This window comes from Leuresthes tenuis, unplaced genomic scaffold, assembly GCF_036924035.1.
Source record: "Leuresthes tenuis unplaced genomic scaffold, fLeuTen1.0.hap1 SCAF_18, whole genome shotgun sequence".
In the NCBI taxonomy this organism is placed as follows: domain Eukaryota; kingdom Metazoa; phylum Chordata; class Actinopteri; order Atheriniformes; family Atherinopsidae; genus Leuresthes; species Leuresthes tenuis.
In genome coordinates, this window is record NW_027325372.1 from 16,099,442 (window position 1) to 16,126,017 (window position 26,576).

At 43.2% G+C, this 26,576-nt stretch overlaps 3 protein-coding genes across 6 annotated transcripts in view; 2 read left to right on the plus strand and 1 right to left on the minus strand.

Moving 5' to 3' along the window:
* The first annotated feature begins 1,320 nt into the window (after nucleotides 1-1,320).
* casd1 (CAS1 domain containing 1) lies at nucleotides 1,321-10,914 on the plus strand. The gene is made up of 18 exons (XM_072371013.1): nucleotides 1,321-1,551; nucleotides 3,187-3,283; nucleotides 4,385-4,505; nucleotides 5,103-5,147; nucleotides 5,244-5,306; nucleotides 5,417-5,461; nucleotides 5,578-5,701; nucleotides 5,903-6,117; nucleotides 6,228-6,647; nucleotides 7,118-7,207; nucleotides 7,310-7,429; nucleotides 7,583-7,739; nucleotides 7,912-7,991; nucleotides 8,215-8,316; nucleotides 8,452-8,592; nucleotides 8,827-8,904; nucleotides 9,510-9,602; nucleotides 9,749-10,914. Exons 1-18 carry the CDS (start codon nucleotides 1,323-1,325, stop codon nucleotides 10,016-10,018), a joined length of 2,490 nt encoding a protein of 829 aa, XP_072227114.1. The 5' UTR covers nucleotides 1,321-1,322; the 3' UTR covers nucleotides 10,019-10,914.
* Nucleotides 10,915-12,356: 1,442 nt separating this feature from the next.
* sgce (sarcoglycan, epsilon) lies at nucleotides 12,357-23,118 on the minus strand. Of its 4 annotated transcripts, none has more exons than XM_072371017.1 (12): nucleotides 22,940-23,118; nucleotides 18,100-18,222; nucleotides 17,658-17,815; nucleotides 17,099-17,171; nucleotides 15,857-16,055; nucleotides 15,209-15,371; nucleotides 14,800-15,014; nucleotides 14,304-14,330; nucleotides 13,695-13,883; nucleotides 13,323-13,366; nucleotides 12,787-12,824; nucleotides 12,357-12,688 (listed from the first exon to the last, which is right to left on the minus strand). In XM_072371017.1, the coding sequence occupies exons 1-12, from the start codon at nucleotides 22,986-22,988 to the stop codon at nucleotides 12,638-12,640; spliced, it is 1,329 nt and encodes a 442-aa protein (XP_072227118.1). In that variant the 5' UTR covers nucleotides 22,989-23,118; the 3' UTR covers nucleotides 12,357-12,637. The 4 variants fall into 4 exon arrangements, with proteins under 4 accessions (XP_072227118.1, XP_072227115.1, XP_072227116.1 ...); XM_072371014.1 differs by lacking the exon at nucleotides 22,940-23,118 and adding an exon at nucleotides 21,213-21,306; XM_072371015.1 differs by lacking the exons at nucleotides 14,304-14,330; nucleotides 22,940-23,118 and adding an exon at nucleotides 21,213-21,309.
* Nucleotides 20,746-26,576, plus strand: part of ppp1r9a (protein phosphatase 1, regulatory subunit 9A) — a 50,536-nt gene continuing 44,705 nt past the window's right edge. Inside the window, exon 1 of the mRNA XM_072371010.1 lies at nucleotides 20,746-20,940. The gene's annotated coding sequence lies outside the window, so the exon portion shown is untranslated. The remainder of the gene's footprint in view (nucleotides 20,941-26,576) is intronic.

A 26,576-nucleotide genomic window follows, 5' to 3' on the forward strand; every position in this document is an offset into this window, starting at 1 on the left:
TCCAGGTGTAGCTATAATCCAGAGAATGAAGCAAAAGCTTGACGCTTGCGGAGCAGTGATCAGGATCAAAAGCTGCATCACCTGCAGCTGGACTGTATCCGATCAGAAACTGGTCTGGTGTGCAGCATCTTGGGGATAGTACCATCAAAACAGGGCCTGGCGAGTTTCTCCGCTTTGTTCGAGCTTTGAACTTGTTTGAGCTCAAACACATTTTAGTCCAGTGTTTAGACTGAATATCCAGATGAATCTGGCTTCATCTGTCAACATTTCTACAGTTGGGCCAAGTTTTGTGACCTTTCCTTGATAGGACATTTCCTCGTTTGTGCATTCCATTGGCTCGCTTTCAGCTACTCCACATTCACATGTATTGTGCATTCCTATCAACAGCTACGCCCTACACCGTCGTAAACGTTCTTATCTGCTTACGCTTACTCTTGTAAGTGCTGTTTTGGATTGCTTACGAGGAACACTGCAACATTATATTCCACAAAACAGTAGTCTATACTACACAGCTGCTTTGAGAATCAAACCCGACTCTAAATCAACTCATTTTTCTGTCGAGAGTACGAGCGATGACGTCAGTGGTTGCCCACTGCATTAAAACCCACAGACTGGCATATATCCTTCTCTGCACCTCGAAATTTAATACATTCAGCATTAGGTAGAGTTTGTGAAAAGGTTTTGCTTCATTTGAAGGATCCTGAAGACAGACTTGCTTTATTTCACATTTTAAGGTGGGGTTTTGTTGTTGTTTTTGTTACTGAACTTTGCCTCTTGTACTACTCTTCGGGGCCGTATACAAAAGGACACCCAGCAAAATACCTCCTCGTGGAGAGAAGATATTGACTCCTTGCAGGAGTTTGCACTGTGCATGGAGATGAGCATCTTTACAGCTGTCTGCACATACTTCCTTATGGCTGTCAGTTTTCATATTCTAAAGAAACTATTAAAAATGTGTGGAAGGGGAACAGGGGAAAGGACTTTGGCATATTTAAATTGACCTTGCATGGCCTCACCCTTTTATCCATGCACCAGGTATGGACCAATTTCAAGGAGTTTTTTTGCGTAACAGCAACGAACAAACAAAATAGTGGTGAAAAACCTAAGAAGTCTAACTTGAACAAGATACATGCGACTTGGTCACGCATTTCAGCTCTCGGACGTCTGGAGTTTTTCGTTTTATCAGTTCCCCTTTCATGTATTTTTTTTAAATTTAGAGGGTTTGTCGTCAAGTGTGAGAAGGCACACAACTTTTCGATAGGTCGAATGTGTTGACGAGTTTCCCCGCGAGCCCTCTTTCAAAGTTGCAGTAATTTGCGTCGATGAGAGAGGAGGAGGCGGTGCCGCAGGAGGCAGAACGAACAGATGGAGCACCGCAGCTGGACCACACAGCGGCTTGTTGTCATGGAGGAGCAAAGATGGCGGTCCTGGCCTATAGCCTGGGCAAACGAGAAATAAATCAGCATTTCACCATAAAAAATGCTAAACTGATATCGCTGGTCCTTGTTATTTTGCTCCTTGTGTTTCACGCGGCTTTGCGGCATTATGGAGGTAGGTGTCTTTCCGTTATTTCTACTGAGCCTTGATGCTGAAACACTTTGCACAGGCTAACGGTAGCTAGCTTGCTGTTTGTGGCCGCGAGCACTCCTCTTTGCTGGGTAGTCACAGTGCAGCTGTTACTATTTAATCTGGACTCCACAAAACCTTAGATATAACAGATTGTCGCCTTGGGTAAACTAGCCACACCATCGGCTGGAACGTGTATCGACATGACCAAATGGATAGCCGCAGAAAGCTAATGCTGCATTTGTCTGTGTTTACATGCCTCTGTCAGAACAAGCTTTATTACACCTGGGATAGACATGTTTGGATCGATAGAGGCAACATTCGACAAGTACGTTATCGCGAATAGAGAAAGCAAATAAAAAGAAAAAAAAAACCAAAACGTCGCTCTTGTGTTTCGTTACAATAATGTAGCGGCTTTCTCTCTGTCTAAGGTCGTTATTTTGCATTGTGTTGCTAGGCAAAGAGTTCGCTATGCAAAGCTCCGCTACCGACTGTTGGTGTTTTCGGGTACAGGGTTGGGCCGTAGTTTGTCTGTATTTCAACCTTGAACAAATAAGAATACGTCGATAGGACTTGATAGGAGGTTTCAAATGGTGTGTCTGTAATGCTTGATTATGCAAGGGTACTTTGAACTCAATGTGCCATTTTTTTTAAAGTTAATTTTCAGCCGCTAAAAGGTAACTTCCATCTTGAACTATTTTGCCACTATTTTATCACCAATTCATAAAGCAACACTCCCTGGAGGAGTTCACTTAGTGGGTGCAATGTGGCTGTACAAATGCCTGTCATTATCAGCCTGCGAGGTAATCCTTTCCTGTTGGTGTGTCACGGGGAGTTTCAGTGTGATGTTCAGTTTCTGGTCCCAGCAAAACGATGCAAAAGTATTTGTATGAAAAAGTTTTGGCTTTGCCTTTGCTTGCACGTTGAGCCACCCATGGAGGACATTATTGTGAGGTGAAATTTGCACTTTATATATAGATACAACTAAACAGCCTTTAAATGCATCTTTGTCATCAAATCTGGATATTTTATGTGTTAATTTCTGTCGCTTTTGTCCTCTAAATCATCTTGACATCTTGATTTATGTGCATTTAATGCCTGTTAAAAATGTGAGTTCCGACGACATGATATGATGTGAAAATAAAATGAGTTGTTTATTTCTTTTGCATTAACTTTATACAAAAAAAGGGGGGAAGGGGGGTGTAGGCATCAGAGATAACTGAGTACACACTGTGAGCAGCTGCCGTGGGCTGACAGTAAAAACGCACGTCTGTCGCCAGCCTGCAGACCCTTCATGTTTTCCTGTATCTATGGACTGATTCAGTTGCAGTCGGGCCCCATTCATTTCGCACACAAATGAAAAGCTGGTGCGATTTATGCTCGGAGTTAAACTGCTGATGGCTTCATTCTGTGCCGTTAGCCCCCTACACGGCCTGGTATTGTGTTAGTTCTTCAGCCAAAGTGCACCAAATTAAATGTCAGGGTGGTATCTACACGGCAGGTTTCTGTCGCAGTCAGAGACAAACATGAGTGAAAGCAAGATAAGAGTTTTTTTTTTTTTTCTTTCTTTTCTTTTTTTTGTCTGGACTTGCTGACAGCTTCTCTGTGTTTGCCTTCCAGGCGGAGACTCATGTGAATGGCTGCTGTCGACGGGACGCTACTTGGGGGAGAATGTATGGCAGCCTTATGGCTGCATGATGCACAAATACAAAAGCATGTGAGTCATATGAACTGCAGTTTCTGTGTGTGTTTGGGACAAATATGAGGTTGTGTGTTTGTCTTGGTTCTAATTACCTGAGTAATGAGTGAAGGACATGCCTTACAGTGGTGCTTCACAGTGTGTGTGAGCCCTTTTATATCGTGACCCAAAATATCATCAAATTCTATTACAAGTCATGTGGATGAAGAAAGTCTAAAGTAAACAAGTTAGATTAAAAAACAAAACCGAATATTCGATCATTTGCTCTTTCAGGAAGATGATCCAAAATTACACACGCGAGTGACACACTTCTGTGAGCCGTTGCTTTCAGTATCTGATGTGTGCAGAAATAACTGTAACCAAACATTTCCACGAATCGTTGGAGCTGTCCTGGCTTAGATGCTGTATAATTGGCCTAAACCACGATGTCCCTAAACAACAATTAGATGACTGGGTTTGCCTTGCTTACCTAAAAATTGTCAACCCTTGACGGGGTGCTGACCAAGGAATCCAACATAACAACACGGAGATGTGATAGAAAGTGTTTTCTTTTTCTAAACAAATGCAAAGTTTTATTTTGGCCTTGTCCAAGCACTTGTAAATCTCCTACAGCTTTTCGGCATGTCCACGTGATCTTTAACAGACCGCTTAAACTTTGCAGCCACGTCCTTAACACCACTGCTATTCAATGCTCTCCTGATCTTAGACTTGTGAACGTCAAAATTGGCGTATGTGAGAGAGGCCTGTAGCTACTTAGAACTTACCCCGAGTTCCCTTGTGATCTCTTAAGATCAGTCCCATACTTGCATTTTTGTACAGCACACAGTTGCAATCTGCACACCATAACACGCTGTGGCAGACTTTCCGATATATGAGATCAGATCGGAACATGCACCACCGCAGACACATGTCGTTAAGATCAGGTTCTAGCACATCTCTGCTTGTAAAATAAAAAAGGATGCCCACTCACACAGTCGGCATCCCGCTGACTAAAAATACCCGACTCTATTGAAACCTTTAAAACTAACTGCTGATCCGAGATGTTCGCATTGATTTAGAGTGTTTCTCCGTCTGCAACTGCTTTTCAGACCCCTCACCATCATTTTTCTTGTCTTGCAGAGAAGCCAAAACATGCCTTGCAGAGAAACGGGTGGTCTTTGTGGGCGACTCACGAATCAGGCAGCTGTTCTACTCCTTTGTCAAAGTTATTGATCCTGAGGGGAGAGAAGATGGAATCAAGGTAATCGAGATCAATCCGCACCATTCAAACCCAGAGCTCTGAGATCGCTTTATTCCGAACCCAAACGCAGATGCGAAACCCAAGCTGCAACAAAAAAGCACATCGGTATCAGCAGCTTTAGAGGCAGCAGTGTGTCTCTCTTCCTGTAGGAAATAATTGATGAGCAGAAAAGTTAAAAAAAAAAAAAAAAAGTCTTCTTGCACTACTGGACGTTGACTAATGAGCAGTGTGACATCCTGAAAAAAATGTAGATATCACTAATCACTTAGCTCCATTTAGAGGAAAACATGATAGCTTTTATCATCCGCTTCATCAGCTTGCTGCTATCTGCTACTCTCAAGCTCGACACTTCGGCCTCGACTTTTGGTGTCAATGCTGAAAAATGACAGGCCGCCTTTTATTAAGTGTGCTACTAATTTGTGGTTTCAAATGTTGAGGAAAAGAAACAACAAAAAAACCTCTTGAAGACAGACAGCTGTGGCACATTGTGTTGCTATGCAGCAGTAAGGCTTTGATTTGATCGGATCTGAAGCTTAAGGGAAGGAAGAGTATGGCACTAACAGACTGTATCCATTTTTCCACATGAAACGTCTGAAGCACGAGGACATTTCCTTTGAGGATGAGAGGTCTTCTGTTAATGTGGTGAGCTATTTCTGAGTGTGCCGATCTTCCCTGTTCTTACAGAACAAAAAGGTACTTTAGGAGAAGTCTAAAAATATGATTCCTCTTTGCTTCTAGGACTTTCTTTGGTGCCCAGAGGCAAATAATTCGATGAAGGAGCGCTTGATAGCATGGACACACGTGAGTACTAAAATCAAGTACTGTGACAAGTGGGGAACATTGATAATCTCGAAGGTTCCGGAACAAAGTGGCGTTGCTTTAATCACTGCTCCATTTCTCACGTGTCGCAGGAAGCTTCTGCAAAGCCGGATGTCGTCATCCTCGGAGCTGCCACAGTAAGCCATATAAACGGAATATTTGGCCGTGCTCCAACGTTTTTATGCTGGAAGAACTCGAGGTGTCGGCTGAGTTATGTCGGCCTTAATCTGACCTGTTTATCCATTTACTGCAGTGGTCCATCAAGTTGCACAGTGGCAGCAGCGAGGCCCTGCAGCAGTACAAAGTCAACCTGACAGGCATCGCCGTCCATCTGGAGAGGCTGGCTGACCACGGGGAGGTTTACTGGGTCCTGCAAGGTGAGCTCAGCGCCGAGTAGAATAGAAACACAACGATGATGATCTGTCATGTCAGTTGGGCTGTTGAAATATTACTGCCTTTTGCCTCACTGCAGCAACTATAAGTATTTAAGTTTTTAACTTTTCGATTGAAGCGTGAGAAGTGTGTTTGAGGTAGTACATTTCCACGCCTAAACCCCAGCTCCTCCATGCATTGTGCAGATCCGGTGAACGAGGAGGCGTTGAGTGACAACAGGAAAATGATCACCAACCACCAGCTGGAGCTTTACAATGAAGCAGCAATGGAAGTGCTCAACAGCAGCAAGTATAACGGCAGAGCTCGGGTCAAGTTGCTGGCAGCGTCCCGTCAGGCTGCACTGGAAACCATCACCAAGTCGGACGATGGCTTGCACCTGCCTGAGAGCACCAGGCATGTGGTAGGTGGAGTTTAGCCTGGTTTAGAAGTAGGATTAGAAGTAGGCGGAACAGTTTTTGTTTTCTGTGTCCTTGGTTATTTCTCACCTCCTCTTATCCGCTCTCCTGTCAGGGAGCCATGGTCATCATGAACTCTCTGTGCAACAAGCTATTGAGGCCCATTGATGGATCATGCTGCCAGACATTGCCGCCCCTAAACTTCCTCCAGAAACTGTCGGGCTGCTTCTTCCTGGGCTCAACCGTGGTCTTCATGATCCTCCATGTCCTTGGCAACAACCGCCCCCGCCGACCTGTGCCCCCCGATGTGGAGAGCCTGGAGGAGAAGAAGCCGGCAACTGCAGGCGTCCCCTTTGGACCAAAGGCGCCCTTTCAGGCTCTCTGCAGGATGGGCATCATTATGGGCTACTTTTACCTTTGCGACCGAGCAGATGTGTTCATGAAAGAGCAGAAGTTCTACACGCACTCAACGTTTTTCGTCCCTTTCATCTACATATTTGTCCTGGGAGTGTTTTACAGCGAGAACAGCAAGGAGGTGTGTTTTTGTTTTTGTTTTTTTTTTTCTTCCCGTCTGTCTGTGTATGTGTGTGTGTGTGTGTGTGTGTGTGTGTCATGGCAGGATGTGGTCACACCTGCTGCAGCAAGTTCTATCACAAACCCCACGCCTCCAACTTTGGATAGATTTTTGTCACCGCAGTGGTGTTGCAACAAGACAAAATAGAGCTGTGGTATTTTGAAGACATGGAAATTGGATCAAAATAAAGACAGACTACAAAGATGGGTGTGGATCAAACACAAGCGCAGACTATTTTTATAACCAGTCAACAAAGTAGTAATGACAACTGCGCACTCTTGAGTTGACAGAAATTGCAGCTGGTTTTCCATCACAACACAGTTGTCTAGTTTTAACACGAAATATATTCCCCCTCGCAGCTTAAATAGATATGCTGTTAACGCTTGTGTTAAATTAATGTAATTAGAATACCTTTTTTCCCCTCATTGCAGACCAAATTACTCAACCGAGAGCAAACTGATGAGTGGAAAGGCTGGATGCAGCTCGTCATCCTCATCTACCACATATCTGGAGCCAGTGCTGTGAGTCCTCCGTGCGCCTTCTTCACAGGGATGTGAACGTACCCTGCTGTGAGACTGCCTGTGCTGATACCCCAGCAGCTAAATCCCTGTCTTGTCTTTCAGTTCATTCCAGTGTACATGCATGTGCGGGTGCTGGTAGCAGCGTACCTGTTTCAAACTGGCTATGGACACTTTTCGTTTTTTTGGCTCAAAGGAGACTTTGGACTTTATAGAGTGTGCCAAGTAAGGTTGCATTCAGTTATACTTTAACTTTATCGTGCGATATGCTGTTATTCCTCTCAGTGAACAACAAAGCAGACGAACTTGTGCTTTGCCATCAGGGAGCTTTTCGTCATGAGGTGATCTGTGCGTTTGTCTTCTCGTGTTCTTTCACAGGTGCTGTTCCGTCTCAACTTCCTGGTGTTGGTGCTGTGTGTGGTGATGGATAGACCATACCAGTTCTATTACTTTGTCCCTTTGGTCACCTTCTGGTTTGTCATTATCTACTCCACAATGGTAATGTGGCCTCAGATTCTTCAAAAGAAGGCGAATGGTAGGTGTAGAAGAAACGGTGATCATATAATCCACCCAACAGTCATAGATTGTGAGAATTCACACAAATGATTGGTTCAGCGTAGTAAATGTAACGCTCGTCTGTCTTCTCAGAGGCAGCGTCAGAAAAACCTTCAATGACTGCTGTGCTTCTTTTTTTTTGTCCTGGACAGGTAGTGGCATGTGGCATCTTGTGGTTCTGGCAAAATTACTGAGCCTGCTGCTGTTCATCTGCTTTTTTGCCTTTTCACAGGTGGGTGAACTATTCAATTTGCACTTAAATTTAATCACAGGCCGCCTTTCGTTTTACATGAACAATTTAATTTGAGAAGCATAAATGGATGCACGTCTGTAGCGTAACATCACACTCCACCGTGCATTTTTTCCATTCATTTTTGCTGTTTTCCATATTAATGGTGTGGTCATTGTCTGAAACCCTGCCCACTTCATGTGACGTATCGACATTGTGACTCCAGGGTTTTTTTGAGAGCACCTTCTCTGCGTGGCCCCTCTCCAAACTCTTTGAGCTGAACGGAAGCGTCCATGAGTGGTGGTTCAGATGGAAGCTGGACCGATTTGTAAGTCAAATGAGTTCCTCCGCAGGTGTAAGAAAATTAGCCGGTCAGTCTGAGTTCAACAGGTCTGTGACATGCCTGCCATGTTTTTCCCTAAAAAGAATAGCATTGCGTTAATGTGGCAACGTTGTTTTGCAGGCGGTGATTCATGGTATGCTGTTTGCCTTCATCTACTTGGTGCTGCAGAAGCGACAGGTGTTGTCAGAAGGCAAAGGAGAGGCTCTTTTCCCTGCCAAGATTTCCAACCTGCTTCTCTTTCTCTCTGTGGTTTCCTTTATAGTAAGGCCCATTTTGTCCTCATGTTCTGGTCACACCAGGCTTTAGACTTCACTTTGTTTTTCGACTGCTGGCATCTCCTCTGGATTCAGATTCTGCTTCTTTAAAAACCTTATTTTTGGTAGTAAACCAAATGTTCACTTGTAACAGACATTTGGTAGAGAATTGTCGTCATCACAGTGGATGTTTCACGAAGGGTTTGTGCCAACTAACTTTTTCTTGTTCACACTATTCTAGACTTACTCGATATGGGCGAGCAGCTGCAAAACAAAAACGGAGTGCAATGAGATGCATCCTTACATCTCTGTGGTCCAGGTACAGCTGCACTTATTAGTCCTTAACTCTTCTTCTTTCGTTCTGTTCTTACATTTTAAGGTGAGCTCATCCTCTCAGAGTCGGCGAGGGACAACAGTTGATTAAACTACTTGATAAAAGCAATACTTCCTAATATTTGTTTTATGGAGTTTCCTAATTCCTTAAATGCCTGTCCGTGTGTTTGGAGGAAGCCTCAGGCGTTATGGGTTAAGATAACATTCTCTTGATTACTTGACAGGATCGTTTGTGTGTCACAACAAGGGAGTTGCTTTGTTCCATTGTGAAACAAACTAAGATATCAGGTGGTATCAGTTGTAATAGATGCTGTATGTGGTTTGGCATCATCTCCTCTGTATTGGGAGCATATGTTGCTCTAAAACCTGTATATACCTTTCACATCGATTGATTGTTGCAATGGCACTAAGCAATGGCACCGAGCGCTGATAACAAGCCGGATAGTCCCTCTTTTAGTCCAGAGGACATGGCATTCATGATTTCCAAAAGGAACTGCCTCAGTCCCATTTTAAATCAGCCTTAACCAGAACTCGTATCTTTGTACTTTGACTCTCGGAAATGTCTCAACTCCATTTTTCTTTTGTTTACAGATTTTGGCCTTCGTTCTCATCAGGAACATTCCTGGCTACGCCCGTTCTATATATAGCTCCTTCTTTGCCTGGTTTGGAAAGATCTCTTTGGAGGTAAACTGTCCCAAATAAAGATCCCTTTTAATATAACAATTTGGAATTACATGCCACTTCTCAAAGGTATTATAAGGTGATAACTGAAACAAAGGAAAAATCCCTGCCAGTTTATTACCTTACATGCTTTCTTTGTCTTCCCCCAGCTGTTTATATGCCAGTATCACATCTGGCTTGCAGCAGACACTAAGGGGATTTTGGTACTCATCCCAGGAAACCCTTCCCTCAACATCTTGGTCAGCACTTTCATCTTTGTTTGTGTGGCTCATGAGGTTTCCCTTATCACTAATGACCTGGCGCAAGTGGTCATCCCCAAAGACAGCATGGCCCTGCTGAGGAGACTGGGAGCCGTGGCGCTCTTCAGTCTGGTTGTATTGCTGCTGACCAGGGGTAAGCAGCTCGCCCCTGGAGCCTGATGGAACACCTCATGACAAAGAACACGGCAGGGTCGAAGCCTCTGCTGAGACTAAAGCGAGGTCCAGATGCAGGTCGGAATCTGGCCTGAGGTTTAGCTACAGGTGGCCACGGGAGACAAAGTCAGAACGGACCTGCGAGAGAACAGCGTCTGTCTGTTCGTCATGTTACAACACTCTGCGCTTTCTGACTGCCGTAAAACACTGAAGAAGAAGAAAAAAAGTTCTGAAACAAGGGATTGCTCCTGTCAGGGCAAAGTGAAAACTGCAGAAGAAGAAGAAAAAGGACAAAAAGCATTCTGAAATGTTTACATTATTTGGTCTCTGGACTTAGAGGCCGTTAAGAAGAGGTTTTTATCATTTCAAGACGCCACGCTTGCTGTGAATTTTCCAGCAGTGCTCATGTTTATCCAAACGGAACGTAATGCGTTTCCTTTGTCACGTGCCATCATTCCTGTCATTGGGTCACTCGGACAGGGGATCTCCGTCCACATGGCAGTAGCAGCTGAAGGCCACAACCAACATATACAGATAGCCACTCTCTTATGACAAATAAGTTCAGTTGTGCCGCGTTTTATCGTCAACATTAGTCGTTTCGGTGTTGAATATCTAAATACGCAAAATATGGACCCGAATAGCTTGGGTGATTTAAAAAAAAAAAAAAAATTAAATAAAAAATAAAAAAGAAAAGGAAAAAAAGAAGAAAAAAAACGCCAAGACGACTAAATAAAAATTGGGAGTGCAGCGGTTAAAATCTTGGATTGTCTTGGACATATTTTGCTGTTTGTTGTGCGTAATTTTAGAAATGTACAAAAGAATCTGTGGTCACCTGCTGTAGCTCTTAAATGATATGTGACATGTACAGTATTTAATGATTTAAATTAAGCTTCTATTTTGTACTTTTTGTTTTTCTTGGCTTTGGGTTTTGTTTTTTTGTACTTTTTTGCGCCCATGACTGCTGTTTGTGAAGGAAGTGTTACCTAGGTCATTTTGTACCATCCCAGAATCTCGTCGACAAGGTCGAGCCTTCTAGTGTGATAGCCCTCTGTCCTCTTCGTGGCTCACTTCCTTGTTGGCATGCGTGTAAATTTGTACGATAGAGTGAAAGATTTATTTTGTACGCCAACGCTTCAGCAGTGGTTTTATCCTCGCATTTCAGTCTAAACACGCCTCATAGCTCTGGAAAATGCACATACCATTGTAGCATAGACGCTACGGCTAAATAGAAATCCTCCCTCTGCGGTCACAGCCTGTGAACTTATAGAACAGCGAATGAGTGAGAACGTTTTTTTTAATTCTTTCTCCTTTTATGAATGCCTTTGAACATGAGGCTTTTTGCTCTCTCAGTGGCTTATTCACACAATACATCTTCCGGTGTGCCAAGATGGAAACCCTCCATGTTTCGGCACTTTGCATCAGGGCCACATCAACTTGAAGCGGGGCCACTTGGCAATGCACTGACTGAGCTGAAGACATTACTGTTGAAACATTTAGGACATTGTTAATTGTGTCTGTCGGCGACAGACATATATGAGAGAGCACTTTTATTTTGACACGTATTATTATCCCCCACCCCACCCGTTTTCATCTTAAAGGTGGAATACAGTGTTTAATTTGAGTCGAACACAGCAGCGGTGCTCATACTCATGCACTTTGGTAAGTGAGATGTTTTGTCAGAGTAACGCGCAGAATCGACTCATATTGCAAGATAAAAGATGTGTCGCGTATGAATTTTGAGTTGCATATTACATCTACCTTTTGGGTAGTAAAATGTTGCCGTGTCAATCGTATATTTATTTATGTAGCTTCTCTTGTTAAATAGAAAATGTGGGTCCACTTTTTTTCTTTTTTTCTCTGTCTGCAGCTTTTGAGGCTTCTCGTGCCATTTACCGATGATGTAGTTTGGGTTTTTGCGATCAAACTAAAACAGAGCCAAGTAAACTGTCATTTCTAATACACGTCAGCACCTCTTTGTATTTCCATGTTGCCGTTTCCTTTGGTATGTAAAGCGGACCGACTTGTCATTCTCATCTATAAGCGATCTACAGTGAAGCGGTAAATCTGGCAAATTGCTTGAGGCCTTAATTGATCTCTTTGATCGTGTAAAAGCAACAAATATTTATACCCCCAGCACAGGGCCTCTTTTAAATATTCTACATGTTCTTTGTTTTTTTTTTTCGATGTCTTAGGAAGTGTGAAATGTATCCATATTATTTATAAATGCCTTTATTCTGTTGTACATTGTTACAAAAAAAAAAAACGGTTCATAAAATGTGGTGTTTTTGGCTTCTTTTTTAGGCAAAAGAAGGTAAAAAAAAAATCTTCAGACAACATGAGTGTCTTGATTATTTTTGGGACAAAGCAAGTTAAAACATTTCTGTCAGGATTTATTATCATGTGACATGTTACATGTAAACATATTAGGCATATATTTAACACACACAAATATTCCCAAAAAGAATGTATAATCAGCTCTGATCTGCAGTTCTGTGTATCGCATTTGATTAAAGTTGGAAGTGCATATGGACAATAAAACCTTACTTTTGATACATGCAGGTTGGCACACACGTTAGAAAAAAACATTAAGATGTGGAAAGGCAGCTCTGGAACTGGCGTTTCACGTCATAAATTCAATGCCTCGGCCACCTTTCTCTCCTCAGGAATACCATTTACCTAGAATAAAAGTAAGAGAAGCAAGGTAAACTGCTCTGAAATAACCTTACAAATGACAAGGAAATGCAACACGAGTTTTCTGTGACAGCTGCACCTACCTCCAGCCTTCGAAATGTTGACATGACATAATTATCTCCTTTTGTTAGCAGTGAACAGAGAGAGCAGTCGGTTAGTGCTTCATGCAGCTGATCGCCGCGGTCACAGGAGGGCGCTCACACACCAACATCACAACTGCTTATCTCATGCAGAAGTTGACTAATCAGGGTCTGGAAGCTTGCATTGCTCACAGTAATGCAGAGGGGACAGCTTGTAAACCACACAGCACAGCCAAGTTATTAATATGCCTTCATCTCACTTATGCCTGGCAAGTCGATGCATTAAAGGCGGTAAATTGAACTGTAAGTCATTTTTATGTGCCTGTAATAGCGTGGTTTGCTATTAAAGGTAACCAAGGAAAGGATTTATAATGTCAGGAAAAAGCACTCCTGAATGCTAAACATGCAACTACATGCAGGCACTTATAGAAGGCGAAGCATGTGGGGAGCGTCCTTATTTGTTAACAGTCGCGTGCCATTTTACACATGCAGATGAAGTACGGCGGTGAACCTCTACTCGGACGGAGGAAACCACCAACCTGATGGTCGCTGCTGTGGTATCGTGATCTGGTTTTGCAGATTCCTGAAAAGCGTGAACAATGGCATTATTGTAAACAGACTTAAAAGATGTAATACTGTCACGTGTAAGCGTGTTCTCATACATTACTGCATTTTTTCCACTTTAAAGCCCATTAGGAGAAATCATGGGGTGGCTTAAAACCGCTAAGCTGTAAGTCTTACTTTCTGGGACTAACTAAACACGACATGGTTCAAACATGCTTGAAACGAGCGTTAACCGGTAATATCCATGTAGCTAATGAGCAAGAACATACATGCGGGTTTCTTGTGCGACTGCTTATATATCCATTTCCCCCACGTGTCTCCCCTCCCGCCAAACTCCCCCCACTCACGCCTGTGTCTGCATGAGAGGCATGCTGGTGGTCTCGTAGTTGTCGGGGTGGATGGGCGGCACCACCTCGCCGCTGACCGGGTTGAAGACAGGCAGGGTGGAGAGAGGCCAGGAGATCTCGCGGTTCTTGGACATGCTGCGCAGCTCCTTGGTGGACTTCTGGATGGTGCTGTGGTGAACTAGCTGGATGCTAGAGGACGGAGAGGCCGTGAATTTGTATAGTAGCACAATTTGGGACGTAATGGCTTAATTGATCTCGTCCTGTGAGGAGATCTACACTCGGTTTGTGCCTGCACAACATGAATATAAACATATACCCTGGTTATTCTTCTGATTTCTGAGGGTGCAGCATGTGTTGTTAAATCTGCCAAATTATTCTTGTCGAGAGTTCTTTATTACCACTAAGAGCATTGACTCCCTGCAGCTGGTGGTTAAATTTTTCAGCAGCCCACTGAATGAATGGATGTCGACACACATAAGAGCATATGAATGGGTATGAAACAGCCATCAATGACAACATAAATGACAAAACTGCAAACAAAAAGTAGAGGTGAGGGAACAGAAGTAGACCCAAAACAAAAAGGGTACACAGGAGAGGTAAAACACTTACTCTGGTGTTTGCATGTTTCTTTTTTCCCTAGAAACAAAACAAAATGGATGAATTAAATACTAATATTAATAGTTGAAGCAATATGCACACACAAGTGAGTGGACTGTTGCATAAAGACAGGGTGGAGATGGGAGTGGGACACTGAGTAAACAAGGGGACACGCCTCTCCCAGCCTGTAAATGATGAAAGAATGCGGATGGATGATCTTCGATGTTGTGGCTCAAGATGTGCGTGACAACATCAGTAAAATCCTGCGACAGATAACAATGAGGAACTTAATATAAATGGACTAAAGGGCTAGATGGTAATGACAAGCTGCAGTTCCAGTCCAGATTTTCTCTCTCTTTTTTGCTCAGTATGCGGCTCTGCTCCCTTTCATTTCTGTCTCACTTTTCACTCTCCTATACTTTAACAACACTTGCATTGCTTTTCTCATACTTTATTTAGGGCATCTGGTGCAATGACGGCGCAGAAATATGAATCCAAGCACACTTACACCCCTTCCCGTCTGAAGCACATGGTGTAGCCGAGGATGAAGAAGAGGACTAGTGCCACAGCAGAGGGAATGGCCAGCGTGACAAGGAAGTCTGAGAAGTAGTCCCGGCTCTTTAGAGACTCAGGCGGGGGGTTGTACTCTCCAAATTCAGGTAGGATCCCCGTACCTGGGTCGGGACGGGTGATGTATATTGGAACTACTTTGTTGATGTCAACCTAAAAGAGATGAGAAAGCTTTATTTCATAGTGTGTGCAGTACATATAGTGCAACTGAAGTGCAAAGTTGATTAAATGACAGCATCTAATTAAAAGTAAGACTCGTGTACAAGTTCCCTTTTGGCTCCAGTATTACAAATCTACATTTTTCAGTCGGGGGGGGGGGGGTGGAATCAGTCCGAGAGCATCCTCACCAGGGAAATCTTACACCAGTCAATGTGGAACTGAGCTCTGAATTTCTTGTCACAGGTGATGACAGGTTCCATCTCCTGACTGCAGCGCTGCTGGTTGTATGGACTCTCCACCTCCCGCAGACACGATGAGAAGGGAACGTCGGCGCCAACCATCACATAAACACTAGCGAGCGGAGAAGATGTGGAGAAGAGAAGATGAAGATAAGAGGCTTGTAATAGTCGAGGCATTTCTGCTCCACAGAGTTTTCCAGACGCTTTCATCTTCCAACACATCAGCGGGAATCTTTGATGCACAACTTCTGGCAGTGCATGTGGGCTTTCCCCGTCCACGCTAAACAAGCTGAAAGTGTCTGTCAGTACAGACGGCCGTGTGTTTTCATCTAATTTACGGAGGACGGAGGATCCCAAAGGCCCCAATTAAATAAATTGTAACCAAGGGAGTGAGTGGATTGGTGAATTACATGCAATTTGTTTGATTTATAGAGGGGAAGAGGTTGCTTCTTCAAAAGAGTTCAACCTCATTATCAAATACCAAATTTAGCATAAAAAGATGAGGAACTGAGGGGGAAAAAGTAAACTAGAGGTAGGTATAACAGGTTTTTTTTTTCCCCAGGTATTAATTGTTCAAATGTGTAGCCAGATCCTCACCCTTCTTTTAGGTTGTTGATAGGCAGGGGCACACGGCCGCCGCGGTCCAGTGCTGAGGTGATGTTGATGGCATTGAGCCGTTCGGGCTGCCAGATGTTCTTCACCGCCCCCAGGAAGTCCCCCAGCACCTCGCTGGCCAGCATCTCCTCCACATTCATGTTTTTGATGTAAAACTCAGCTTGATAAGGCAGCGGGAACTCTATGCAAGAAGACAAAGCGGGGGGAAAAGTCAGAGTAAAAGAATCGCCCATTAACATCCATAACCTGAGGAAAGAAGAATGATGCAGTCGTTCGCTGGTGACATCCTTATTACGCTATTATTTCTTCACAGTTGAGACACATTTACATCTGTCCAGAAGACGCTGGTGTGCGCGCGCCCTGCTCTGTTATGTTATGGACTCCTTCTGGTGCCAGATGGCAGATGACATCACGGCAGAGGGAGAGTGATGTCACATTAGGGCTGTGAACAGCTGCTGGGCTATTTTCCCCGACTCGCTTCATATTGTAAAGCATGTACCATGACTGGTCAGCAAGGCAAAAAAAATGCTCACGCACAGACGCACAGATGTGCGGTGCAGCCGCACGGATGAAAAGGAACAACTGCTTTCCAATAAGTAAGAAATAAGAAATAAGTCATAACGTAACAAGACTGTTTTCCACTTTTCGCACACAACACATCACACTGATTTGTCAGGAATCTGAATAACAATTAAATACCGCGTTAAATCAAATTCACAATAAAGAACATTATTATTTCTCTGTAAATCTCCACCACAGTTACACAGATGCCGTGGTGAATGTTAAAAAATTCTGCCTTTTTTATGCACTACTTTAAAAACTGTTTATTTTCTAGAGCTTTTGCTCATGTCACCTCATCAGGAGATGGAGTCTGTAAAAGCTGCTGTTCAACCATAGATTCCAATTTACTCTGAGCACTTGTAGAAAGTTCCAAGAACATCTGCTGATTAAGATTATGCGATTAGAACAGCTACTACACGTATGCTGTGAGAAAAAAAAACGTGTCGTTTTTTGATTCAAAGGCTAAGAATGAACTTTCAAGTCCTAAATGTTGTTCTTCTGAGAAATATTGATAATCTGTGCGTGATAAAAGTAAGCAAAGGCAACATTTTCTCCAGAGGGAAGCTCAAGACTCAGTCTAAGTACCCGAATGCGCGCTCAGGATTTAATCAGCAAAGTTGCTGATCTCCGTTTGCTCTAAGCTGTCATGCTGGCGCCTCTTACCTTCTGTGGCCATGATGTTTATGACTAAGTTGTGCCGTGCCGTCTCAAACGTGCGTCTGTTATAGGCGGTAATCTGCAACACACAGGGGTGAAAGTTTAAGCCCTCATCAGTGCAGCTTACATGGCAGCAGCTCTCCGGACAAGGCTGAGCTCGATACACGACGTAGGCGTTGTACCCAGCTGAGGCACCATATAGAGGCACATGAGCCCTGTTCCACATGTTAAGCCCTTTGGGAAAGGAATGCCTACAGTAGCTTACGGGGGACGAAAGAAGAATAAAATGCATAGCGGAATTTGGGTCTGAAGACTCCAAGCGTATCATGGTGCTACTGTACAACTAAACGCAAACAAATCAGCTGGGATCAGTAAAATCATTTTAAAATGAGTTACTTCTCTGGAACACATTCTCCTCTCTTCTACCGTCTCTTCTAATGTCCTCCAGGTAAAGAACTGAACTTTACAAGTGTAACGCTTTCAGCAAAAAAGGCAGCATCCGCGTTCCTTCTCTTAAAAAGAAACAGCTGCACAAATCAAACCTGGAAGCGGCCCAAGCACCCACCTCTATGACAGTGGGCTTGCCAACATGCTCCGCAGTGGGAGAACCGTAGAGCACTCCATCACTAAAGGGAGTCCTCTGGATGTAGCGTAACCAGCCCGGCCTGTCGGGGTATCCCATCAGGTTGGTGTTGAAAGTGATCGGGTCATTGCTGGCATCACCTGTGGGCGGAGCAGTTTAAGGAGGGATGGTGCAACAGTTTGTCACGGGTCGGCGCCAATTTGAAAAGGCACATTTAGACCTATTGGATGAATTGTGCATGTGTTGTCGAAGCATTTCCTTCTAGTGACAAATGATGCAAAGATGTGCAATCGATGGTCATCAATACCCACCTCTACAAATGTTTTAGCGGTATTTAGATGAGCAAATATTTAAAAAAAGAAGAAAAAGTCCTACTCAATGTTACATCAGAGAGGTGACAAAGGTGATTGTGATGGTGTTGCACCTGATTTGGGGTAAGGAGGGAACTCTCCTTTGAAGTGCTCCCTCTCCAGAACGTGGACAAACAGCACTCCTGCAGATGGGTAGACATTACGGTCTGCGTGCGACCTCGACAGGATGGTGACCACTGAAACACACATTTGAAAGAGTGGAGGACTTAGTTCCTCATAGCTGCACTTTTCGTATTCTGTGTGTCTGTTATTCATCCTTTAATGACCTGCTGGCAGTGCTATAGGAAGGGGAGGCTTGGTAGATTAGTCCACTGACCACCACATTTAAAGCTGAGGTACACCGATGGGCAAATACGAAGGGGGAAAAACTCAAATTATTAAGTTTCCAGAAAGGTTTCTACAGACAGAAAGAGGAAGCGGCTAGAGAAGACTACTGAAAGGCAGCAGCAATGACTCATTCAAACTGCGCCGAGCTCTTTTATGCCCTCCCCCCACTCTCACTGCGATATGCTCTCTGTGTAGCCCCACTCCATTTCAAACGCAGGCATAAGACTTTATTAGTGAGAGGCATCTCTTAGAAAGTGGCAGTCGCTTAACCGGAGTCTACACAATTTAAGGCTGCGGGTGTTATAGCCATTTTTCTCCCTCCTTCTGTGTCTTTCTCTGTCAGTCCCCCACCCCTCTCCTTCTCTTTAAATAGTCGACTTTTGACCGTAAAGACTCTTTGCACCACGCTTTTCTGTTCTCACTTTTATTTTTTGTTATTTTTGTTTTACCCCTCACTCTCCCACAGTGGGTGGGAACTCAATTTTTAATCGCCATGGGAGACTGAGTGTACAAGGAAGAGGAGGAGGAGGAGGAGGAGGAGGAGGAGGAGGAGGAAAGGGGCAGAGGGACAGGAGATCTGTGCTGTGAAGTGAAAGCGGGGGAGAGGAAGCAAGTTTGATCTGTTCTCGCCTGCAGAATCACAACTGCAGATACATTAAGCAGCTTGGAAAGAGCCTGGGAAAGTGTGATGCGTATGTGTGTGTTTTCCAATGGCAAAATGTCCGATTCTCACAATTTTTTTGACCTTTTTCAGCATTCTCTAAAGCATCAAACCATCAGCAGCATTACTGCAGCACTCCTCTGTTGCTGCACTGTGGGGCTTAAACAGCAGCTGGGGTCCATTGAAGAGCTTAATAGAGCAGGATTTACATTTCAATCTGTTCCATGAAAAAAGAAATCAGTATGACCCAACAAACGGGTTAAAGAGGACTAGGTGACACAGTAAGATTAAGCTACATATAACAACATAACATCTAAGAGTCAAAACTTCCTGATTGCAATAAAAAAAAGAAAAAAAAGCGGTCTCATACGTATGTTAAACTGGGTTGCAGCCAGCAACGGAGACGCTGACCTAACCATATGTCAGAGGTCCCCAAGGGCTCAGTCACAGCTAGATACAATCAATAGCATTTAGCTGCCACTAAATGTGGTGTCGCTTGAACAACCTGAGGTCTCTTTTCAAGGAACCACCTGGGCATGACTAATCCACATGATAGCTCTTTGGGCTGCAGCTACTGCACCCAGGACATTAGGATCTGGGTTAGTCTGAGACCAAAAATAAAACCTCATTTCGTTTCAGCGGACCGTTTCCTGAGCAAGTACCTCAGTTGATCCGCACACTCGCATTCTATTAGGTGACCCATTGGGCTTCGGCAATTCTTCAGCACACAAAGGACCACTTTCTGACCCTCAAAGGTCAAACACGGGCTTCTCTGTTCTACGCAAGAGGCCAGCTGGTTGGGCTGTCAACATTTGAGACAATCGAAGAGATGAGACAAGAACGGACTTTTAGCGAGCCCAGATGGCCTCCAAACAGGATTAGGAAACAACCTACAGGGTATGAAATGAGTTTCAGCTCATCGACATTCAATCTTTCATTCAACAGCAATCATTTAGGATGAGATCACACTTCGAGCAAACTTGTGTAAATCACTCCAGCCTAAAGATTCACCTCCACCTTCTTTGTAGTCACTTCTGTCAAGAGAGCAGCCGGTGTAACTAAAGATCAGTGACTAAGCCACACTTAAGATCTGCTAATAGCATCGAATCTGCTTATTTGTGGCAGGATGACTCTCTGCGAGGCTTTCTCGAAACAAACCACAGCGCTCTCAGTGTACACACAATACATCACCAATTAAAGGTTAATACTAAACTGTCCACAGCAGACAAAGCTGCTGCCTTCAGCTGCAGCCCAAATGACAAGAGAAACAATAAGTGCTTGATAATAATTTCAATATGCTCCATTTCCATAACATCTGGATTCTCATACTGCCAATATGAATAATTACAATAAATCTGGACAGAGTCGCTTAGTTTTTTAAAGCTGACGGACAAGGCAGTGATATGACACGGTAGACCACTAACAGACCTTGGAAGCGGTGGAAATGACTAACCAGATATTGTGCATTTCTGAACCAACCTTGGACCGGCCGTGGAGTGATGCCTCGTAACCGATTAAGAACTGAGGCGTGATCTACAAGTGCGGTCAGGTTTTTCATGGGTTAAAAAAAAAAACATGGCGAGAATGAGCCACATTAATGACTTCAACTAACCGAGGCAGAAAAAAAGGGGAAGGCTGCTCTTTAGTTCTGTTGAATCAGCTTCATATGCACATGCGGTCCGGGTCAGGAGGAATGCATGTGCTTCTTTGGTGCTCAGTGGGGAAGCACAGACAACAAGGATCGCCACTGTTTGTGACCAAGGCTGTGGGATTCTGCCCGTGATGAGTTTATTATAAACTGAGACATGGAAGTGAAAGTAGCTGCTGCTGCAACAAGCAGAAGGCAACAGCTCCGGTCAACGTCGGACACGAAACAACCACTCCAGTCCACAAACGCTCTGTAGAGGTAAGGTAACCCTTGATTTATGTATTTAGGCACTAATGGCATGTTAATCAGAAGAAATGTCGCTCTCCCTCGCAGTTAAGTTGAAATCTACTTCTACCAAGAGTGAGGATTAGACAAGATCTCACACAGCAAAGAAAAGGGCCCAGCAGACAACTGTAAACAACAATGCCAGTATTAATGGGGGAACCAGCTGAGCGTGTCACTGTGTTATGACAGGGGGGAGGAGACAGTGGGTCAACACACGAAGTGCATCACTGCACAAACCCACTCACCATCTTTGTACAAGGCTGTTCTCTGCTTCAAGGCCATGGATTGCTCCGTGCGGACATGTCCCTCGTGCAAAGCGTTGCGTGCCACATCGTAGGCATGCACTACGTAAGCTATTGGATCAGTGGACAGAAGCATGCGTGAAACAGGGGTGTCTTTAGCCCCGGTCCTCGCTAGTCTTTCAAGCACACAAAGAGATCCCAGTCGACGTGGCCGATCCGTCAGCAAATCCCACATTCATGACCAATACTGCTTTTTGTTACCGTTTCAGCTGTTCTAGGACAACTGTTGTATCATTTTGTTGTAATTTTGCATGACTTGAAAGTGGCGAAAAGCTGTTTTTGCGATGTTACATCTTCCTCACAGCGATGGAAGTGTGGAGGACAAACTATGACAAACTCCTTTCATTCACATGATTTTGTCTTAATTTGCTCCACACCTAAGCGCTGTTTCGACCCAACAAGACGAATGTTTTGGTTGTTTTCTTTTCTTTAAGGATGAAATCCAAATAGCCTCACATTCAACATCAAAAGACATTCAAATGAGAAAAGCTCTGGAACAAGTAACAAGCCTGCTCCAGTCAAGCAGCGTCTTCCCGATGAATGAGTAAACCGGCCTGTGAAATCATTTATCGGAAAGTTAAAAGTTAAATATATGATACTTTGGATCTTGACGCCGCAGCAAACAATCATTTGCTGTGCAAGGACACAGCGGCGTATTGATTCTTTTTATTTCTTTAACTATTCACCATTGTTCAAAAAGAGGTGATTAGCCCGGAGTCAGTCAGTGGGTTTCCACGTTCATAAGATGGACCTCAGAAACAGCTCGAACAAACGCACAGAAACGTAACAGCAGAGGACACATCAGTAATGTCATTTTCTCTCTACCTACAAACCTGTATCGGCTCAAAGTGCCAGTAGCAGCAGTTCTACTGTAAAAGCAGGGGAAAAACACGTGGAAGTCCCATGCATTTGTGTCTCATATATGATGGGAAATGAATTAAAGTACCTTTGATACTTGAGCTATTGTTCAGTCTTTTTTAGACTCTGTGACACTGGAGAGGAAACTTTACTGCTGGTTTTTTCAACACACCACACGGTCAGGCAATGAAGTAAGAAATAATGTGCAGGTTTTATGTTTTTTTTTTTTTGCTTTTGAAGCCCTTATAAAAGCGCGAGACGTTTCTTGGCTTGCGGCCTGACGCACAAAAACAGCTGAATGAAGGCTAAAGATTAGACTTTGTCTGGAAGACTACGTTTACTTGACGAACAGGTAACTCACTGAGTGTGTGCCGATGACAAATAGGATGCTGTCACAGTGCAAGGACCGCATTGAGCCTTGCTATCAACGATCACTTGAGCTGTTAAACACACGGTTGCTACGCAATTAGGGCTTGGTATGAAACAGCTGGTGTACAAACACTGAAAATATCCCCAGAGAACGGCTCAAACACAAGTGTCAACGTTATCCCCGTCTTTAACAGACGTGTACTGTACAGTAAAGTATGAAAAATTTAAAAATTGACCGTGTTGTGACACTTCGGTCGAGCTGTCAGTTGGTAGCCATTTTTCCACGTCCTCCTCCTCCTCCTCCCCAACCTTTTGGTGGGCAAAAAAAAAACGAGCAAAGCGGCGGAACAGCGAGCTAACTAGCTAGCCTACTAGCACGGACACTGCATCAAAGGCAACGAGGTGGAAATGACGAGAGGTTTTCGGGCTGAATCGATACGTACCCGTTCCAATCCATACCGCGACAGCTGCGGCGGACATGGTGCAAATCATCCTCGTAAATCTTTCATGAGAAAGCTTGTTTTATCTAGTCGTCGGTGGGTTTGACAGCCATAATAATGAGCATCCTGCTGCATTCCTTCCTCCGCCTCCTTCCTTCACCGGAATCAGCCTCACCTCTCATTGGCTGAACATCTGGATGGAAAAAGATGGTTGTCTCGTTAAAAAAAAAAAGGGGGGAGTCCACAACATGATGTGAATTGGAAAAGAAGCGCCACGCCTTTAGCAAATGTTCCTGTGTGATACTGTTTAAATGGTTCAGTTTTGTCTGTGTGTGCTGCCTGCTCCGTATAATCTGACTGGTTTTGCCTTTGGCTCTATTTTTGATTTGTTTCATTGGCTCTTATGATCACTTTCGAAATCTCAGCTTCAAAATGTCTTTAATATGTCTCCAAGACTGGGATCAGACATACAGAAGCTCCCACATACAGACACACACCGTCACATCACCACAGCTTGACGTCCTGTGTACAACTGGAAGAGGGCAGATGCTTGTTTTGCAAGCCTGCTCCAATCTCTCCAGACCCCCTGCAGAGACCGTCCTAGCACACAGATGGTCATGTTTTGCCCCCTCCTGGCTCCCACTCAGGTCTGCTAAAGGGCTTCGAGGCCCTTAATTCATCCCTCACGCTACCTTGAGGCTGGCTACAAAGAAAGCTTTTTGATCTTGCAGAAATGTCTCTTGATTCTGGCCAACGTGCCGACAGTGGTCACTGAACTGGTATTTTGATGCGTTTTTATTTGATATTGAATTCTTGGCTTCCTCTGTGGAGGTCAACATGATGCCGTGCATCTCCTGTGCTCTGCACTGTGCTTGGCAGTTACCTTCACTTTTATCCCCTTAAGATTATTTTTAGGTTGCTTGGCAACAATCTTCACGTAGCCTATGGACTGGGTATGAAAGTACAACAACAGTCACTACATTGGCAAAGGCACTGGGATACATAGAAGTGAAGTTTAGGGAAAGCGGGTTGGCAAGAGGCTGTGATGGTTGTGAAATGTGTCTAACATGACGCTTACACTGATTTTTAGTCCAATACTTCCCTGTCGTAAAATGCCAAATATGTGAGGTTTTTAGCAGAAAAGGGAAAGATGTTAAATTGTTTCCCACCTCAGCAGAGAGGGTTGTTGTCAAATTATTTTTTGCAATTTAATTGCAAATATATTTGCTTTAATCTGTTACTCATACTTTGTTCTTGAAACAAATGATTACTTATCTTCAAAATTGAATCAGCTATGATGTTTCTCTCAGAATGGTATGCCTTAATCCATAATCATTCACATTTATAGGCTGCATTTATGACAGTGCATGTGAAAGTAACAATGTCGTCTATTATCGTCTAACACATCGGAGTCAGTTAAAGAACTCAGAGCTATTTGTGAATAATCCCCCATTTGGATGTTGACAAAGCTTCCTTTTTTCTTGTGTTTCATCACATGAATTCACATGTGCTTTATGTGGCGGGTTGTGTGACCCAACCAGTGAAAGTTTTTGCACTGATCTATCTTAATATGGGGGCATGAAATATTAATACTCATGGAAAGAAACTGAAAAACATAAAAGAGATAATTTATTTCTATAAAATTTTGATGCAGTTTTGTGTGGGACAGTGTTAATGGCAAACACTTACATCAACATGCAGCATTTATTATATTTAATTGATCCGATTTAACATTTTTATTGCTTATTGTATTTGAAAAAATAACACAAGGCAGTTGCATATGCATGCACTGTACAAATCTACCAGTATTCTCCTGTTATAATGACTTCTAATTATTTTTGGGGTAGGGTTCTTAGATTTTTAAGTTAAGGTAATAGTGCAACAGTTGCTAAATAATTTGCCACAAGTAAAGGTCAAAATTAGTAAAAGCAGTAAAAAATTAGTATCAAATTATACTTAACATATAACTGAATGATAATGAAAGTAGCCTTTATGAGGAATAACCCATTTCAGAACCATATGGCCTGTATTGTAGCGCTGGATAATGAAAGACTCATCATAATGGGAGTGCAAGGTTTGGCAGATGCATTAATCACAGTAACATGGACAAAGGTAGACCCACAACTGAACATGTAGCCAATACAATTGAATTAAGTAGAATAACACCATCTTTATAAACAGTCACACTTTTTCTATTATAGGCTTTTAAAATGTAATCAATCAGCTTTAAAGCTATTTTCTTTACGACCTTGAGTCAGGCTAACTGTCACTTTGTTTTTGGACCCATTGTTGCATTTTAAGTCTGTAGTTTACATTCATATTTTAGACCATGTTTGAAACAGGTCTCTGCTATTTAGTTACATTAATATCTGAAAGTGCAGAGCAACTGCAGGTTGTACAATAGACTACAGTATAGCCAAAGCATTTTAAACAAATAAGCCAGAATAATACAGCAACATCTGTGCACAAAAAAGACTCCCCATATTAGTTCAACTTACAGTCACCATTTGTCTTCTTGGAGGTGAAACTCAGTTATGAAATACTTTTAATACAGCAAGGAGGAAACACCTTTTTCAATTTATAAAAGGGGAAACTCTAGTACAGCATATTTACAACATACCAGGGGGAAAAAATGGTGTTAGTCCCACCAAAACCACACTTTTAAAATGCATGTCAATAGGTTCTCTGACGGAAATTGACCATGTGTCAAGCTGGGGTTGCTTAAAGCATTTTCAGACTGATGCTGTGCTCAGATAAAATCCTGATTTTGTAACCACAGCGTCATCAGAGAAAAATGTATGTTCCAGTGAATTCAGCTATACTTATGATATCCCACAAAGAGAGTTTCATGCTGCCAGAATGTCTTGAATGTTTTCTCCCAGTCTACAGCGTGGCAGCGTCAGACATACTTTGGAGAGTAGTGCAATTTAACTTGCTAAATGTGTACGTAAATATACTGATAGTCTACCAGATGATGTGGATGTGTGCATACAATACTTTTTAAGTTCCAACTTTAAGAATCGTCACTACCAACAACCGGTGGAGACGGTTAAAGATCTTGGGCACAGTCCTATAGTTGGGGAAACCCTTAATTCTTTTGAGTAAACAAAATGTTTATGGTGCTGCTTGCTCTCTTTGGAATGCTCTCTCTTTTAAGTATCATCACATGTCTGTTGAAAGATGTCTATTTATTTCTTGAGCTGTGGATGTACTGATGGTCAACTATGAAGGCTCAGTTAAGCATGTGTGGCTTTGCATGGTCCATAGGAGGATTCTGGATTTTTCATTCGAGATGAATTATCACATCCATCACGCTAAATGTTACCGTTTAATATGTCTATGCAAACAATATAAGTGCTTTCTTTGCTGATTCACAGTTTAAACAATTCTAAAAGAAGAAAGGCCAAACAACTGGTAACAAATGATGCAGCAATAACCTGCATCCAAACAGGAAGTAGTTTACAGTAGAAAGTAGCACAACATGGACACATGTTTACATATAGTGCAACTATACCAAAATAGTCCAAAATAGTATCTGAGTAAATGCACTTAATTACGTTGCTTTTTCAAGCTTTAAACACCCAAAGACCATTTAGCTGGCCCGCATGCCGCACTTTGAGAAACCCTCATTTGAACACAC

Excerpts from the sequence above, each read along its gene's own strand:
- casd1 (XM_072371013.1), top strand. The coding sequence starts at position 1,323 with ATGAGAGAGGAGGAGGCGGTGCCGCAGGAGGCAGAACGAACAGATGGA. Across the intron at positions 5,307-5,416 it reads GCTTGATAGCATGGACACAC|GAAGCTTCTGCAAAGCCGGA; the intron begins GTGAGTACTAAA and ends CACGTGTCGCAG. Across the intron at positions 5,702-5,902 it reads GGTTTACTGGGTCCTGCAAG|ATCCGGTGAACGAGGAGGCG; the intron begins GTGAGCTCAGCG and ends TGCATTGTGCAG.
- sgce (XM_072371017.1), bottom strand. The coding sequence starts at position 22,988 with ATGATTTGCACCATGTCCGCCGCAGCTGTCGCGGTATGGATTGGAACG. Across the intron at positions 16,056-17,098 it reads AAACATCATGGCCACAGAAG|AGTTCCCGCTGCCTTATCAA; the intron begins GTAAGAGGCGCC and ends CTTCTTGCATAG. Across the intron at positions 12,825-13,322 it reads ACCACAGCAGCGACCATCAG|GAGATAATTATGTCATGTCA; the intron begins GTTGGTGGTTTC and ends TGCTAACAAAAG.